This window comes from Camelus dromedarius, chromosome 2, assembly GCF_036321535.1.
Source record: "Camelus dromedarius isolate mCamDro1 chromosome 2, mCamDro1.pat, whole genome shotgun sequence".
Lineage (NCBI taxonomy): Eukaryota > Metazoa > Chordata > Mammalia > Artiodactyla > Camelidae > Camelus > Camelus dromedarius.
The window spans coordinates 44,759,858-44,774,943 of NC_087437.1; the positions used below are offsets into that span (position 1 = coordinate 44,759,858).

Sequence of the window (15,086 nt, forward strand, 5' to 3'; positions counted from 1 at the left end):
TTTTCAAATTTAAAGTTATATTTCTCCACAAAGAAAAACAAGATTAAATTTTAAAAAATTAACAGAATGATGATAAGAATCAGAGTGTGGTTTTCAGTTTGGTAAAACTACTTGTATATACCAGAGGAATAGTCATTCTTCACCATTTAAAGCTGAAAATACTTTAACACCCTATAAGTAGGTCATTATACCTTTGGAGAAACCTGGAGATACTGGAGATTTTGAAAGTTCCGTTTTATGGGTTGAAATAAAATAAAGTAAGATAAAAGCTGTATTTCCCTCCCTACTCAATTTAATCTTTTAAAAAGGCGTTGCAAGATTTTATTGATTTTTTTAAAATGTTTACCATTTTGAAAGTATATTTTATGTGTAAGGAACTCAATATCAGGTGCTGATGTTGAGAATCACGTAAGTTTCTAGTTTAAAATATTACAGAAAGTCAGGAAACATAACTTCCTATTTCATCTCAAAGATTAAGAAGAGATCTACAATTCATTGTTGAGAATTAGGTATTCGATAGCAACTTGGCATATTTGGCATAAAAATACAAGCTAAATAAATGAAGAACATATGATACACACACAGTAACTAAGCATTGAAGAGGTGCCACAGATACAGTTTGTTACAACTATATCCAGTAATCTGACTTAAAACAACAACCAAAACCCAGAATCTCAGAAATAACAAGTTTAAAATTAGGATGTTCACTTGCATTAATGTAGTTTCTGTACTGGATATATAAGCATGGTGGAGAGGAAAAAACATTGCACTTAGAGTGGAAAGACCTGGAATCAAATCCTAGTTCTGTTGATTTGGGCCCTCCATTTTCCAGTTTGTAAAACAAAATTGTTTTGCTAGGAGAGATGCCCGCTGTGGACCACTTTGGCAGGCTGGTAAATCCTCTATAGACCCATTCTCAGAAGTAATGTTTTAAAATGCTTAAATTAAAATACACAGGATTATAAAAGAAACCAATTACATCAAACTGCAGTTAACTAAATATTAAAACACACACATTTGCATATTAGTAATGTGTAAGCTTTTTAAAATTAAACACATTACATATTGAATTTCAGCAAAGTATCTCAAAACTTTCATCTTTTCAAATTGGTGTTGAATTTATCACAACTACTGAAATGTGTTAGGAAAATGCCTGATGTCATTTGGTCACAAAGCCACAGATACTGCTAATTCTATTGGGCTTATGACCTCTCCACATTTGAATAAATTGTTAAGTTTCAGTTAGAATTGAGTGAAAATAAAAATGCAAATTTTTGGGGGGTGGTCCACTAGGTTCATGGATCTCTTAAATTCTTTCAGTGAAGCTCAGCACAATTACCTTTGGACTTTAGAAGTTTTCGTTTCTTTCTGGTTTCAAAATGGAGTCATTTCTCTGTGATTCCTCACCTCTTTACATGTTGGCATTGCCTGGGATCAGGTTTACAAATTTTGAAGTTAAAATGTAACAAAATTTTGTGAAACTATACCTCCAATTGATCAAACAGTGACACAGAAGCTCTTTGCACCACCATTCAAGTTTAATTTTTACTATTTCTGATGAAAATTTCTTGTACAAAAAGGTGCTCTCTCATCTAAGACTGTATTAGTCTAAATTCTCTACAGTCTCGACATCTGCAGCTGGCCAGAGGTGCTGGTGTAAATGCCAGTGCAAATGCCAGCAGGCTGGAGACCCAAGAACTGGTGTTTCAGCTGAGTACAAGGAAAGGAAAAGACCACACCCTAGCTCAAGACAGTTAGGGAGGAGGAGTTCTCCCTTACTGGTGGGAAGGTCTGCCTTTTGTTCTATTCAGATCTTAAATTTAGTCCCACCCATATTAGGGCAGGCAATCTGCTTTAATCAGTTTACCAATTCAAATGAAAATCTCATCCAAGAACACCCCCCCCAGACATACCCATAATAATGAAGTATCTGGGCACCTCATGGCTTAGTCAAGATGACACATAACATTAGCCACCTCAGTGCCCACAATGAAAAATCATTTTCTTGTTTGTTTGACTGAAGTGTAGTCAGTTACAGTGTATCAATTTCTAGTGTACAGGATAATGTCTCAGTCATGCATATACATACATATGTCCTGTAACTGAAGTTACAAAATAACAGTGGAATGAAAAGACAGTGACTTAATTTTATTATAATATGTAGAATATGGTACTTTCATTTTGAATGGTATACTTTTCTTGCTGTTAGAGTAAGTAACCACCTTAGATTTCTCATGTATGTAGAATGATTATGTATGCAGGCAAAAGCAGAGTGTGGGATAAATAAAATTAATTGTTAAACAGATTTTTAAATACTTTAGAAACCTGTCATTGCGTCTTGGTATTGCTATTCAATTAATGCAAATGCTGACTTAATCTCTTTATATTTCACTTACATAATAATTTGCTGTGAGGTTTTGCCTTTTAGCTTACAAGTATACTCTGCAGCTTGAAGACTGAGATGCTAATTTCATCTCAGGTCTTCAACAGATGAGGAGTAGGAAATTAAACAAGTGACATAACTGTGGTCTTTGCCTGAACTTGTTTAATTGAGAAACTGGAACAAAAATGTTCCACACTTAGTGTTACTAGAAAAATTTGAACTCCTTGGATGAAATACTCTGTTTGAATTTACTCAGCCTTGTAAATACATTTTAAAAAGTGATTGACCTGCACAAATTTGTTACCAACCTTCTCTTTCCCATGATGGCTATCTTCTAGAGAAATGAAGGAAATAACTTCTCTTTCCACTTCCCTCTCAGATATTCGTGCTTAACAGAGGCTGAGTAGACCAGCATCTGTTACCTGGGGTGGAGCTATTACCGTCCAATGAAGTGCTGTGTGGGAAACAATTACATGAAATCAGAATGCAGATTTAGGATCACTTAAGGTCTGCAAATTTGGCCTAGATTTTAAAGTAATGAATAATGAAAAGATTTAGAGAATAGAGTTCCTGTGCCAGGAATGTTCTCCTCTTAAGGAAAGTCCCAAGGTGAAATGACTTGGGAAAGAGAAATCCAATATAAAAATTGGGTTATTTTTTAAATTTTACTCAGAAACTAGTTAGGAAAAAAAGAACAAAATAAACACAGGCTTGAGGGTACTGTGGTTCCACCCCTGACCGCTGGTTAAGTCACAGGAGAGTAGGTGGTAGAAAATGAGGTGGCCAGAGAAATGAAGAGAGAGAGACGGACAGAGGAAGGAAGAGAAGACAGAGAGAGAGAGAGACCGAGAGGAGATGTGCTGTGGGCTGGCTAGATAGGTCCTCCCCAAGAGTTATAGGGAAACCCAGTAGGCCAGGAACAGGCCCCAGGAAGGCTCCTCAGGGAACTCTGTGTCCCCCCTGGCCCTCCAATCTTGGATTGGCTTTCTTGAAGGTTTTACCCTTGATTTGGGCTTAACTCTGACGTGAGGTTCAATAGCCAAGTGCTCCCAGCTACGGGGCCCAGCTCTAACTCAGGCCACGTGACCCTACCGTTTGTATTCTGTCCTCCCTCTGTAAATAGTCCCGGTTAGCACCACAGATGTGGTGTAATAGATCTTACCTTTCACTGTGTAATTTTAAACAATTCTAGGTAGTGCTCACCTGGTCGTGATCTTAGTTTACAAAGGAGTTTGTATATGATGGAGGTGGCAATACAGACCTTCCCATTAGTCAGGTGAAGTAAAGCAAACCAGAGCAGAGGGAAGAATGCAGAAGAGTTTTAGGGCATGTGATTCTGAAGGCTGAATATTAATTACCCTTTTGATTTGCCTGAAAGATGCAAAACATAAAAGTAATGATGCAGCTGGAAGAAATCACAGAAATGTAATGCACAGAAAATATTAAAGTGCAGTGGAATTAGCCACGGCAAGAACAGGGAGACTGGAAGAGAATCTCTGCTGGCTTGGGAAAGAATGCCTGGGGCCAGTGAAAGACTGAGGTCGAACAAGAATCTTGCTTTCTGTAACTATTATAACAAACAGAATGTGAGGATTGGTTGGAGTGAGACATTTCTGCCATCTTAGGAACTTGCATGTATGGGAAATAAATACTTTTTGTCAGAGGGAAGCAATCATGTAACAATGGTGACTGAGTAAAAGTGGCATCAAAATTTAAAGCCACAATTATTTTTAAAAACTTCATTAAAATTTTTTTTACAGACAACATGTTGAAAAATTTAGAACGTCAGTTTTTGATCCATGCCATTCTTCTGTCGAGAAAAAATTTCTAAGGAGCATGGCTGATATTTAGAATGGATATAAAAATTATGTATACAAAATAAAATTAAACCAAAGCTATATATTCATTGATGTTGACTAGGATACATATGCAGTCGCTAAAATAAATAGATGTTCCTGCAGTAAAGGAAAAGTAGACCACTTTAAAATAATTTTTAATTTTATTGGCTGAGCATCTGAGAAGAGACTAGATTCCATCAAAACCTCATTAATTATAAGAGTGCAAAAACCTCAGTTTCACAAATTTAAATGCTTCCTGCCACCATTCAGTACATGTGATTGAGTGAGGCGAGCTGAGTGTGAGACAGAGTGATGGGACGCTGGGGGACATCTTACCTTCCCAGGGCATTCAAATGCAATTAGGAGAAAAGTCTACTCCAGTTAAACAAGTATCTTCATTACCTGGCTCTCTCAGAAATACTTGGGACTTTTCTCACGATATCAAGTAGTTTCTTTGCTTTTCGTGATCTAGTACTTAGGGGTAGCTTGTCTTTGGGAAGAATCAAGACCCACCCTAAACTATCCCAGCTGATATAAAACCTCCAGGAGTCTTTAGAGTCTTTGCCCCAGGAGTATATGAGGGAGTGAAAGAATATTAACTCTTTTCAGAAAATTAGGCTTTCAAAAGAAGAAAATTGGGGGGTGAAGGGGTCACCGTAAAAAGGTTTAGGTTGCTACTGGTTAGATTGTATGGTAGAACACTCTTTTTCCTTTCTTTTTCCGAAGTACTGAATTACCCAAGATATTTGTAAATGGCATTAAGCTTGAAACCTTCTCTAGTTTACAAACACTCACAGACTTTCCATCTTAATTGATTTTAAGTTTGTGGCAAATTTCTTTCTATTACGAGTTCAAAATATTGGATAAGTATTGAAATATTATTGTATGTTTGTAAGATCTAGCATTATAGTTGAAAGAAGCTAGAATCATTCACTTTCTAAGTATTAAAATGTGTCTTTCCAAATCTTCTGATACTTTGCGTTTAGAAGTGTTTCTGAAGTTGTATCATGACAAAGCAGCATGGGGCAGGCTTGAAGGGTCGATATTTTGATTCAGTGGCAGACATGGATTGAGCACATAGTTGGTGCCTGTTGTCTCACTCCCCCCCGATTACTGCTGAGGGGACTGGCCTTCTTCCACATTTCACACTTAAGACCACAGCATCTCAGAAAGAGTCTAGCTTTTTGGAAATTTTATTGAAGAAGACATTTTTAATCAGTATTAATTATAGAAATCTCTAGTTTACTGCTTTTTGATTTTTTAGTTGTGTTTTGTTTTATCTTTGTAAAGCTACTGTCATTTGTTTTGCATGCTAGAGAACTCTTAGTTTGAGGAATAATAGTCTATCATATTGTATTTTCCCAGAGGTTGCACTTGGCTTTGTGGTTCTCTCTGGCCCAGGGTATTTGGCATATACTCTTAAGACATAAGGGAATATGCTTTGTAGAAGAAATGGACAACATTTTTTCAGTGGTTTTCAAAAAAACATTTTAAGAATAGAATTAGATCCTACCAAGATGTTCTTTAAATTATGGGAAAACGTAAAAAAAAAACTAAATCTTTTAAAGAATTTAACAGTCTTTTATAATATTTCAAATTAGTCATTATAGTTTATAATAAATCTATGATTGTCAGTGAAAAATTAGTCACTCTAAGAAAGAAATGGGAAATTTTATTTGAGCTAAATTTGAGGATTATAACCTGGAAGAGCATCTCAGAAGCTCTGAGAACTGTGTCAGTGGTTAGAAATCAAGGCACAGTTTTATAAGTCTTCTGAGACAGAGCTGTACCTCAAATAATGTATTATTGACAGTTTACATAATGCAGATCTAACCTTCATCCTGGTGGGTCATGCGACCCCTTACAAGATCAAGAAGGAATGTTGTCTTTTAAGGAGTTGTCCTGTTGATGCCAGGAGAATGCTGCTCTTTACGGTTGAGCGGGTATTTCTGCCGATGGGGGAGGTTTGGTCGATGAATAACGCAGATACACTGCACAGTTGAGGGGGAGGAGAGCAAAGGCAGAAGAAACTTTTGTTTAAATTTTTCTTGTCTTGTCATAAAATATGAATTTTTATTTCACAATGATAAAAATGCTTTTGAAGCAACATCAGGAAGCAAATCTTAATATAGGGCAGTGCTAGTCCCACTTCAAAGAGAATCACCATCGTAGAGGAATGCTACTGCACAGATTCCTGGGCTCCATCCTCAAGGGTTCCCATTTGGGAGGACACGACTGGAGCCTAAGCATTTGTATTTCAAATATGTTCATGGGTGTCATCGATGCTGTTGATTTGTGGACCACATTTTGAGTAGCATTGATTTAGGGATAACCTGAGAAGCAGAGTGTGTGCTGACAATTTAAATTATATTTTTCAGAAAAATAATTTCAACTGTTCCAGAAGAGGTCAGTGTCCAGAGACCAACATAAGCTCTGTACAGATGCAAGATGACGCCAATTATTTCATCAACCATCTTGGAGTTCCCACTGTGAGGTTTGCTTATGAAGACATCAAAGCATTAGAGGTAATTGTTTTTAAAAATACAAGACACTCACACACTAAATAGCAGACACACAGAATTTTATTTTATCCTGGCTATTCGTCTTTTTTACCAAGTAGGTCACACTGTAAGAAGCTGCTACATTTAGAAAGTTAACTCTTGTTCAGAGGCTTTGTAAGGATATTTGAATGAAAACATCAGCTCTTTTCAGTAGTCGTGAAATCAATTTAAAAAGATTTATACTGTCACTCACATTTTTGCAGCATGCTTCGCAACAAGAAATTTACAGTTGTTGGATTAACATCAAAACATAATTGTAATCTTCAGTATTCACAGAAACAGATGACAGGTGCAATAGATCCTCGTCTCCTTGCCCAAGGGAAAAAGCATTTCCCATGCGGTGTATTAATGTGAGTCTTGTGGGTTAGCTACCGAAAGTTTGTCAGTAGTTCCCTTGCCTGAAAAGGTGCTACTTTTTTGTGAGGATACGAGGCTTTTTCCCAAAGAGTATCAGATAAGCCTGAGTCACCTTAATTAAGTGTGTTCATCCTTCTGTTGGACTTTAAGCCTTTTGTTCTTTCTCAGAATTATGTCACAGGAACTGTTTCTCTGTAGATCCGAACTTTTTGCAATATTTTACCTTCTTTTACAAATTGTGCATGCATTATTGGGAGCTATTTAAAAGCTTCTGGGGTTGGCCTGCTTAAGGTAATCATTACTTTAACCATATTGTGGCTGGAAAAGAGAGTAAAGGCTGCTTTGTTTTTGAATTATAGATGTTCCTGAAAAGTTGTGTTGCAATTTTGTTTTTATAGGCTCGATGTCACATATGCAGTCTCTTCATTTCTGATAGTTTTTTGCACTAGTTACCTCTGTGTTTCTCTGTAGCCCTCTACCCTCACCTCCTTCCTTACTTCCTCTGTAAGTTTCTCTGTAGCCCTCTACCCTCACCTCCTTCCTTACTTCCTCTGTAAGCAGCTAACGATCAATAACAATTCATGGAGGGAGAAACTCTGGGTGACTTCTGTTATAATGAGATGAATTTTTGGGTTATGGAAATACACTCATTATGATGCATCTGTTTTTTAAAATTGGATTTCCACATGCTCTTGATGTTGAAGAATGTGGTCCATGTGTAGAGGTATCTTCTCTTACCAAGCCCATAGATACACTGATGAAATTGATATATTAAGAAATGAACTCATTTTTAATTCTCCTGTTTGATGCCTTGTAACATCTTTTTATCATCCCCTGCCGCATTTGAGCCCTTTCAGCTCCTGTCATGTAACATGTTGAATGATAGCTTTTATTCAATACATGTCTAGTTCATTTTGGTTGAGTTTGAAACAAGAATTTAGAGACGACATAGGAATGGGACTATACTTGACTTTGGGCTCATACTTACTAGACAGATGATTTAACTTCTTTCAGAATTATTTTACAGATGAGGAACCTTGGTTTACTTATGACTCTATAAATAAGGATTAAATGAGACTATGCATGTAAAGGCTTAGCTAACAGTAGGTGTGTAGTCAGACCTCCAGCAACCACAGCTGTCATCATAGTCATTCTTGTCCGATTTACCTATTAGTGGAGATGTCTAAACTTTCTTAGATAAGAAGAAATTAGTGGGAGGGAGGAGCTTGTTCATTGTTAAGAAAAGCATAGTTCTAAGGCTGAGGAGGTGGGATTTGATGAGGATCAGTTGGAAGGTGGGTAGTGTTAATGGGAGAAGGTTGGGAGGAAGATCCCAGTCAGTTTCTCAGAAGTTGCTGCTGTCGCTGTGAAACTCCTCAGGCTCAGGGCTGTCCCCGAGAACTGGCTTAGTCTGAAGAAGCTACTCAGGTTTTCAGGTTATACCAGAACGTCCAACTCCCATCATCAAAATCATTTTCTACAGTATTTGTCCCCAAAAACATAATTAAAAGAAAATCATCTATGCTTTATAACAAATGACCTTGTTTACATTGCTTTAGTGTGGAAAATTTTTTAAATGGATTTGTCCCTTAAAAAATCTTTAACGCTTGAGATGAGATGATTTTGTGTGGTGAACTCTCCAAAGCACAGATTGATAATAACCCTTTGCTTTCTGTGTTAACCTATACTGGATATTTGTATACAGTTATTAAGAGGAATTAGAAACATTGAGTCTTTATCCATGATATAAAGGCTATTTATTCTATGTCAACTAGAAAAGCAGGTGAGGAAATTAGAGCTTTTTTCATGAATTTGCAATTAAACTTAAAATATATTTTTATATATATTATGCATATAATATAATACTTACCACTTATTGAGTACTTGCTTTGCTAAGTATTTTCATATTAACAAATATTTTAAATTACCTCATCTCATTTAATATTTACCATATCCCTATGAGTCACCTACTACTATTCACAATTTTTTTCTTTTTTTGGCTGAGGATGAAATGGCTCTTAAAATCGAATAGTTTAATCCAAGCTTATGAAACTGATGACTGTCCAAGACAACTTGTCATTAGACCTCTTTTAACAGCAAGCCCACGTTCTTGACTATTACACCAAAGTCTGCAAATTGGAATGCCAAGGGCAAGATCCCGTCCACACACACCTTTTGTTTGTTCTGTGCTTTATTGAAAACTGGGATTTCTGGACGCACTGGATTCTTTTTCCCCAAGGAAACTTGACTGAATTGTGATTTACAATTACGATATTAAGAAGAAAATGTCTTCAACACACCTTGCAATCAAAAATTAGGAAATGAATGATCAACCTGAAGGGCCACATGTTTGACCAGACTTGTGTCCACTATATTAGCTGCTGGGCTGCTGGAGAAACTGAGTTCACTATCTTTGCAGTCATTTTGAGTAAAAAAGTTAAAGTTGGTAATTCTACAGTCCCTTTCACTTTAAAAATTGTGTATGTATTCTAAGCTAAATTATACTCATGTGTTTGAAGAAATTACCTATTTAAAATTTATTTAGGTGACTATAATGCAAATCTTAATATATCTGACAGCTTTTTTTTAATCCAGCAAAATTGATTATGAAACTCTTATATTCAGTTTCAGCAAGTGAATAATGATAGTAAGAGAAAAATTACCTGTAGGAAAAGAAACTAGTGCCACAGACACCACTTTTTATGGACATATGGGACACTATTCTAAAATTATTTTTTGATGAACATGGCATTTTATAATATCTATTCCTGGAATTTTGTCCACATTCCCCCCAGTAACCTTCCCTGTAGTTTCTCTGGGTGCTAATATATTACATAAAGTTGTTTGACACACCTCTCATCTTTAGCAATTCTTGGCATCTATACTCTAATTTTCTAATAATTAAATTTCACAAATTTATGGGTTTGCCAAATGTTAGAATTATTCCTTCTCATAAGCTATCACCTTGTTAATTGAAACGTCTCTAGTTGTAAGCTTCATTTAAATAAGGTTTTCAATTTGTAAACATTGTTGCACCTGTTAGGAGAAGCATTCTGAGCAGATTAAATACAATGCAGAGATTGCTGAAGAGAAAATGAAAAGACAGATGCCTTCTGATTAAGAGTGCAATATTTATGACAAGCTGGTGGTCCAATGCACATTTCTTCTGTCACTTAACAGCTGTTTCACATAATTTTTGTTCCAGATCAGTGTATTTACTCTCCATAGGGCATGTCAGAGGGTCTGGCTTTCTTAGTATATCAAGAGATCAAACCATGCCCTCTCAAGCTTTATACCACAATTTGAAGCTTCAGTTCTTCACTCTGTTTAACCTCATATTTTTTGCTCTTCTGCTCGAAATATTCTATTTTAAACCCAATTTACCTCTATAATGGAGCATTTAACATTTAGATGATAATGAGATAAAGGAGTATTATAGCTTTTATATAGCAGGGGGTTTTGCATAATTTGTTTCAATATCATCTGGTAACTCAGTGAATGAAAACCAGGTAGCTTAAGTGTTTTGAAACTCTTATTAATTCTTTTTAAGTTAGATGACTTTGATATCAGTTCTGATTAAACTGATACACAGTAGTACGAGTGTGTGTGTGTGTGTGTGTGTGTGTGTGTGAACTTTAACATTAAGGTAATTTTTTTATTGAAGTATAGTTGATTTACAAAATTGGGTTAGTTTCAGGTGTACAGGAAAGTAATTCAGATATTTATAGATTTTTTCACATTCTTTTTCAGTATAGGTAATTACAACATATTGAATATAGTTCCCTGTGCTATGCAGTAGGTCCTTGTTTATTTTATATGTAGTAGTGTGTATAACATTAAGCTAATTTTATGGGATAAAAGATTTGTACAATACAGATACAATACACATAGACACATTTTGGTGCAAAGTATAACTCAGAGTTTACACGTGGATTCTTTGTTTTGTTGTTCTAAGTAGAAGAAAATTTAAACTAGAGATCATTCTGTCATTACATTTCTTTGCCGGGAACTTAGTCACTGTCATTGTTATGTTAACAGATAGTAACAGTTCAAAAGTCAATTAAAAGCTCTTGACTTAAGGAACCAAATAATTATGTGTAACTGTGCTTAAATTGGACTGATGCTTTGCGGTATCTAATAGAATCTGTTTCATACTGATAACTGCAAAACTAAGAAATGTGATTTTACCTTTTCTACTTCAAAATGTGCCAGCTGGAAGCAGGAGAGGGGTTCTGCAGCGTTCTCTCCAGCGTATTCTTCATCTTTGTAAGTGACTTTAGTAAAAGGAAAAGCTCAGATCACAGTAAGTGGTATGATTATTTTCAAATCAGACCTGCTTTCATTTAGAGTAAAGGTTTTCAAACATTTTGTTCTAAAAACCCACTTGCCCTCTAGAGGTATTGAACACTCCAAAGAAAAGAACTTTTTGTTTATGTGTAAATATTTACCATATTAGAATTTAAAACTGAAGAAATATAACATTTATTAATTTAATATATCAATAATACATTTGTTACAAATTAATATAAGTGACTTATTTTTACAGAAGGTCATTATATTTCCCAAGGCAAGAACACATAAATAAGGAGAGGGGCGCTGTTTTACATTTTGCGAATCTCTTTAATGTGACTGAATACTACGTCTGGATTTTCATATCTATTTCTGCATTTGTTCTGTTGTAATAGGTTGTTTTGGTGGAAATATGTGAATGAAATCTAGTCTAATAGTCTTTTCGTATAATGATGGACATTTTTCTTTGGTAATACACTAAAACATGACAAACGTTAGTTTCCTAAAGGTGAGTTTCAGTGTGGAATCTGAAACCATATTAATTTTGTACCTGGACACTTGTGAATGTAGAGTGAAAATGCAAGTGAAGAGGGCATGTGGTGTCACTATTACTATGAAAACGGGTTTGGTGTCAGGGACCCTTGCTGATCTCTGGATCACATTTGGAGAGGTGCTATTTGGGGAAATGGCCTTGGTTAAACTGTTCTGCAGTAGTTTCCCTGTATCCACACACAGAACCTGCAGATAAGGAAGGCCAACTGGATTTATTATGCCATTTTGTGTAAAGGGCTTGATCATCCACACATTTTGGTATCCGTGGTGGGGGTCCAAAGATACTGAAAGGTGACCGTGCTTTATTCTTCATAGTATCTGACAAGCTGTTCAACTTTGCCCTGTTATGAGGATTTGAACTGTGATTCTGTATAAACCTGTGTTTATCTTTTCCGGTAGTCTTTGAGTATTGCTGTCCCATTCACCTGACAAACAACATGAAGTAGGGAATATAACACTCTCATAAACTGTGACTACAAAGAATTCTGCTGCTTAGAAGCCTTCTTTTAAAAGAGAAGGTTAAACCCCAATCAACAAATCAACAGTTATAGAGCGGACTTGAAAAGCTTTGATTGTACAGTATATGAAATGCCTGTCACAGAGGGAGGGCTATTAAAGCTGCCGTATGCTTCCAAGAGCCTGAGGAGTAAACACAAGAAATTGAAATATGAGACAGGTATTGGAAATACAAAGAATGGAGAAACTCTTAAGACTCAAGTGGGTAATTCAAAAGATCATATTTCAAATTGCCTAATATTTTGAAATGGCTGCAAGAAGGGCAGATTTCCCCAAGCACTTGTCCTTGCTTGGACCTCTAAATAAGAACATTTATTCTGAATGCCTGTAATCAGTGGATCAAAACGTATAGCATATGCAGTATATTTTAACTCTAATACTATTTTCAGGGATTATTTTGTGATCATCTCTGTTACGATGGGACTTTTTTCATCACGAAGTTTGTGATAATTTCAGTACTTACAATGGGTTTAATGAGAGACCAAGTTATAAATTTGACAACATTTAAGTTAAGAACGTAGGGCAACTCCAGATGTGATTTATTCAGATATTGGTTAATTTTAACACATTTATTAATTTAGCCAGCAGCTATTAAGCACTTGCTGTGATCTGGCACTTTGTTAGAAATACAAAGATGAGTAAATCATGCCCTCGTTCCTTCACAGGGGTCACAGTCTAGATTGGGACTCAGACATGTAAACAATAAAAAAATTAAGTACAGCAGACATTCTCTAAACAGACTTCCACTTAACCAATTTGTGGGATTCACTGACAATTTTCATTCCCTTGAAACACAATGACTAGTGCTCAAGGCTCCCTGAAGCTCATTGTGGTGAGATCCTTCTGACTTTTTCATGCTTTGTTCTCACTTTCAATGGTATACTTGCCTGGAGTCCACTCTATTCTCAGGTCTATATGTGCCCTTTGTATTTGTTTTTAATAGTTAGGTAATTTAATTGTTACATCAAATTTTAAGTCATCAGTATAAAAAAAATGACTTCTTACAAACCTATAGTGATAACACTCTGAAAGGTGAGTTGCTAATAAAGAATTGATATAAAATGGACCAGGCAACTCTCAAAGATGGGGGAAATTGTAGTCATCTAGATGCATTCTGTGCTCAGTATACTTCAAAAACATCTTTCATAATTCCATTTTAAATAGAAGGCAACTTGAAATGTAGGTAATATATAGGACAAGAAAGAAAGAATGGGCCTTTGTTCAACAGATCAGTATCAGAGAAAAGGCCTTAGCTGTACATCAAAATATTGGCCAATAAACATGCACACATAGGTTTTAAATTAACATATGACATTTTATATATGTAGTTTTTGTTTGTTGTTTTACTGATTACTTATTTGAACTGACTTCTAGATAATTATCCTGCCAATCACTGGGACAAATCATACCAGCTAGGAGGGCTTCTAATGTAGGGTGAAGTGATGGACAGAGGCACAGTAGTGTCAAGGAAAATGATATTAACAACTATTCGTGTAACATTTGTGGTAGATATTGTTTTGTTCTAAATCCTTTAAACTTACTAATGCATTTAATGTAATTCAGGTACTTATAACTGGTACTTACGAGGAAGGTACTAGTATTACTTCTCTCACTAAAGAGGAAACTGAGGCACAGAGCTGTCAGGTAACTTGGCCAATATGACACATCTATTAAGTGATGGAATTTGGATTCAAACCTGGCACTCTAGCACCAGGTTTCTGGGCTCTTTTCCCTAGGCTTAGGCTGTTTCTAAGTCATTTTATTTTAATTTTTAATGTATGTATTTTTATTGAAGTATAGTTAGTTTACAACATTGTGTCAATTTCTGGTGTACAGCACAATGCTTCAGTCATACATGAACATACATATATTCCTTTTCGTATTTTTTTTACCATAAATTACTACAAGGCGTTGAATACAGTTCCCTGTGCTATACAGTATGAACTTGTTTATCAGATTTTGTGAGACTCCTCCTGTATTTCAAAGCGAGAGACACTCTGCCAGAGTTCAGTAGGTGTTCTGTGCGATTCAGTGGGTTTGTAGACGTAATTCTTGGTGTATTTGTGGGAGAGGGCGAGCTGTGAGTCCCTCTTCTCCGCCATCTTGGCTCAGCCCCGTGACATCATTTTAAAATGCTTTCCATCTCCCACTGCTTCCAGAATGCAGTGTATAATGCTGTGGTACTCGTTCCTATTTTTCATAGTTTCCTTTGCAAAGGTTCTAAATATTTCAGCTTTGATGACTCTCAAAGTTAAGGAACAGCTGTAAGTGGGTAAGATTTCTTAACAAAATTTAAAATGAGCCATAATTTACACATAATGGCAAAACTGATATTAATGTTCACTTACAGTAGTTTCTGTATTCTTTTACAAAACAAATAGAGTCTATAATTAGAGTCTAAGCTATCCAGAATTTACATTTTAAACAAATATAAGGGAATGGATTAAAAAGCATGATAAGAAAGATAGGATAAAATCTAACTACTCTAAACATAAGTAATTAGTTTCCTAAGTTTAAAAAATAAAGATGTGAAGATGATTTGCTCATCTGTTGTTTCCTTTGTAACATGATATTTTAATTATCCATTTA

At 35.7% G+C, this 15,086-nt stretch overlaps 1 protein-coding gene across 9 annotated transcripts in view; it reads left to right on the forward strand.

Annotated features, from left to right (window-relative positions):
* Positions 1–15,086, forward strand: part of NAALADL2 (N-acetylated alpha-linked acidic dipeptidase like 2) — a 1,176,025-nt gene that overhangs the window by 954,025 nt on the left and 206,914 nt on the right. For all 9 annotated transcript variants that reach the window (XM_031451310.2, XM_031451333.2, XM_031451340.2 and 6 more), the window contains one exon: positions 6,600–6,746. In XM_031451310.2, coding sequence (XP_031307170.1) covers positions 6,600–6,746 — 147 coding nt within the window. The remainder of the gene's footprint in view (positions 1–6,599; positions 6,747–15,086) is intronic.